Source organism: Dendrobium catenatum, unplaced genomic scaffold (genome assembly GCF_001605985.2).
Source record: "Dendrobium catenatum unplaced genomic scaffold, ASM160598v2 fragScaff_scaffold_996, whole genome shotgun sequence".
Taxonomy (NCBI): Eukaryota; Viridiplantae; Streptophyta; class Magnoliopsida; order Asparagales; family Orchidaceae; genus Dendrobium; species Dendrobium catenatum.
Window position 1 is genome coordinate 77,412 of NW_021319458.1, and position 4,031 is coordinate 81,442.

The 4,031-nt window shown below is 43.2% G+C and overlaps 1 protein-coding gene across 1 annotated transcript; it reads left to right on the forward strand.

Annotated features, from left to right (window-relative positions):
- Positions 1-396: 396 nt before the first annotated feature.
- LOC110092665 (uncharacterized mitochondrial protein AtMg00810-like) lies at positions 397-2,131 on the forward strand. The gene is made up of 2 exons (XM_020817314.1): positions 397-454; positions 1,209-2,131. Exons 1-2 carry the CDS (start codon positions 397-399, stop codon positions 2,129-2,131), a joined length of 981 nt encoding a protein of 326 aa, XP_020672973.1.
- The last annotated feature ends 1,900 nt before the right edge of the window (positions 2,132-4,031 follow it).

Here is a 4,031-nt window from a genome sequence, read left to right on the forward strand (position 1 = left end):
GAGACATATGAAAACTTCAGTATTGACTTACTGGAATTCTTTCTATGCATTAGATTATTGTCAGGGAGTGTTGTAGATATTTTAGAACCTCCAAAAGTTGTGATTGTGTTTTCATCGTTCTTGGCTTGTTTCGATCCTTTGGTTGTTTGTGCTGAATCAGACAAGTGAGCCACTGCTTGGTCAAACCTATCCACACTATCTTCAACTTCTTCCTCAACAGAGGTGGAACATAGGCACAAATCGCACATGAGCGAGGAATCACTGTAGCGGAGCAGGAGCGAGAGCATAGTAATGTCGAGGCCGAAATTTCGCTAGAGTGGGTAGGGATCGCGACTCTGGTCGAGAGAGGAAGTGGAGGCGAAACCTAAGTCAGATAGTAGGAGATCGACCACACACATGGAGAGGGAAGCGGGCGTGCTCGGTCTGAAAGAGTGGAGCACGGGCATGGTCGCGGGTTTGCGGATTGACGAGTTTTGAAGTCACGTGTGACTGTAGTCGGGACGAGGGCGGATCCCACATGGGTGTGAAGAGGGCCCGAATTGAGTGTTTGCTCGCAACAACAACTGTTTGTGCAGCGGCGGGTGGATTGCGTGTCTAGTTGCGAGAGAAAGTGGAGAGAAGTTGTCAATATGGAGGCTAAAGCATGGTCTGGCTCGCTGTGATTTCGTGCTGAAACGAAGGGGGATCTTGCCACTGAAAAGGAAGTTTGAGCATATGGTAGTTGTCAACCACAATGGGTTGATTGTGGAGTTGTGCGTTCGTGTGAAGCATTGGCGATGGGTCGTTGATCTGGCATATCACACCATTTGAGTTGAAGTTTGACTGGAGGATAGTCGGGCGGAGGTTCTCATCATTGGATTGGAAGTTGGAGCAGATAATAGTCGTCGGCTGTCCATCTTCTTCGGCGTCGATCGTCGTCGACTGTCAATTTTCTTCGATGTCGGTCGTCGTCGACCACCCATTATATTCAGCATCGATCTTTGTCGATCGCCCATTTTGTGAGACCTCGTTCCTTTGCTGTTGCTGTAGCTGCTGGGAAAAGTGATATTTTTCCCAGGATCGTCCGGGACAATGGTTTCAAAAGCTCACAAGCTTTCTACAACAACTCGGATTCGGGTTTAGTCGTTCCGATCCTTCCCTCTTGATTTTTAATCAAAATGGTATTTCTATATACTTGCTAATTTACGTAGATGATTTCTTGGTTACAGGCAACAATGATGCAGCAATTCGCCACCTACTCACCCAACTCAAACAACAATTCGCCCTCAAACAACTAGGGGACATTTCTCTCTTCCTCGGAATCCAGGTGACCCGTACTAAACATGGTTTCTTTCTCTCTCAAGCACACTACGCTACCAAAATCCTTAACGATGCAGGTTATAAGGATTGCAAAGCCGCTCCAACCCCAATCACTCCCGTCAATCACCAGAAGAAACCAAACTTACAACCACATCCGGATCCATCTCTTTACCGACGCCTCGCTGGATCACTTCAATACCTCTCGATCACTAGACCCGACATTGCGTATGCCACAAACCGCGTCTGCCAACACATGCAAACACCGACCGAACAGGATTTTCATGATCTCAAACGGCTGCTTCGCTACATTAAGGGCACCCTTACCTACGGCTTGCCTATCACTCACGGATCCCTGGACCTTCGCACTTACTCTGATGCGGATTGGGCTTCAGATACAACCGACCGGAAGTCGGTGTCCGGCTTCTGCACTTTCCTCGGCCCCAACCTCATCTCATGGACGGTGAAAAAGCAAGCAACTGTCGCCAAGTCTTCCACCGAAGCCGAGTACAGATCCCTCTCAGCTGCAGCGTCGGATGTCATATGGCTAAGGAGACTTGCCGCCGAACTTCAGCTCACACAGCAATCACCGACCACTATCCACTGCGACAACACCTCGGCTATGGCCATAGCCAAAAATCCGGTCTTTCATGCCCGGACAAAGCACATCGAGATCGACTATCACTTCATTCGTCAGCAAATCAACTCCGGCAACATCAAACTCGAGCACATCTCCTCCGCCGATCAAATTGCCGACATCTTAACTAAACCATTCTCGGTCTCAAGATTCATGGAATTACGCTCCAAATTAACCACTCGCTCACCGACTACTTAATTTGAGGGAGGATATTAACACATTATAAAACGGCTTCTTGTGACCGTTACTTTTGTATTTACCATGTTACCATTTCTCTGTTTATTTATACTAAGTCCTGTAATAGCATTGTATCAATTTGAATACTATTTTTCTCTGTTTCTCTGTTTCTCCTATTCACGCCGTCTCCAGCCTTCCTTCCCTTCTTTGCTCTCAGATATGACATCGGACTCAACAACCCTTAATTGAAAGTTTAAACTTCAAACAAACAAATTAAAATGCGCTTATAGACGAGCTATTATATTAAATTCCAAAATTGCTTTCCTTTTCACAATTATTTTACTCTTCAAGGTATTAATACCATGGAGTTGTCAGATTCAATAGTATTAGATAATTGAAAAAAAAAATGGAAAGAATAAGTATTTGGGCCTTAGTGATAAGTTAAATTATTGAATTAAAATTTTTTAATTATTATTGCGCTCTAGAACAATTATTTTTGATAAGAGATACATCAATACGGAATTTAAAGTACTAGCTTTGAACGAAGATCCAATACACAAATAAATATAAAAGAGATGCAGCATTCATAAGAGACAACATAATTTTTACGTGGAAACTCCTGAAAAGAGGAAAATCTACGGGTCGCTGCCTTGAGTAAATCCACTAGTATTTGTTCTTAATTACAAATGATATCCTTTCTTAGGGGAAAATGTTGGCTTAATTTAGCAAATATATATATCATATATAACACTTTATATGGTTGGGATTAGAAGAATCCAAAGTCATTAGAGTTTTTCTGAAGAGAATGTTGACTTGTTTATTCGGTTGGCAAGATTGTATTTGGGCGACAGAGGTCAGAGGGATCATAATAAGCAAGTGATGGAGATCAGAAAAATCATAATTTGGCGACAGTGGTTGGAGGAATCATAGTTAGTGGACGATGATGGTCGAAAAGACTGTAGTTGGCAAGTGACAAAGCTCGAAAGGAACATAGTTGAGTGACTGTGGTCTTAACGATTGTAGTCGGGTGACAGTGGTCAGAAGGACCATAGTTGTGTGACGAAGGTTGGAGTGATCATAGTTTACCAGTGATGGAGGTTGGAAGGATCGAAATTGGATGATGATGGTCGGAGGGACCATAGTTGGTGGGCGATGATGATTGGAAGGACAATAGTTGGCAGGTGACTGTGCTCGGAGGGATCATACTCGAAGGGCGATAGTATTTAGAACAATTATAGTCAGATGATGATGGTTGAAACGTCTATAGTTGGGTGACCGTGATAGGAGGGACTGTGGTTAGTGGGCGACGGAGATTGGAAGTCCCCTAGTTGGGTGACTATGGCCGAATGGATCATAATCGAACAGTGATAGAAGTTAGAAGGATAGTAGTAGCGTAACGATGGTATGAGGGACCGTGGTGAGTTGACAATGGAGGTCGGAAGGATCATAGTTAGTTGGCGATGGAGGTCGGAAGGACCGTAGTCGGTGAGCGATGGATGCGATTGGTGGTAAAAAGGAAATCTGATGGTTGCATTGGTTGGAGAATGCAAAAGAGCTCCTTAGTTTTCTCATATGTTCTCCCCACTTTCACGTGAAGAATGAGTGTCTATTTATAATTTTTGAGAGTGACATGTTAAGTAATTATGAAAAAGATTTAGGATAAATTTGGAGTGTTACATCGGACGGATGACATTAATTTCCTCGATTATGAAGCATTTGTCAAGCATTTAAGTGCCTTAGTAATGTCAAAATTAAGTAATCTTGGGCTCATTGATACGTCACGTTGAGCTGATTGATTCAACTAATAACATGAATAATTTGGATGTCATTTGATCATCCAATTTAGGCTTCTAAGCTTCAAAATTTGCTTTAATCCCTTGATTTGAGTCCATTTGGACTCATATTGGATCGATTTTGGCAT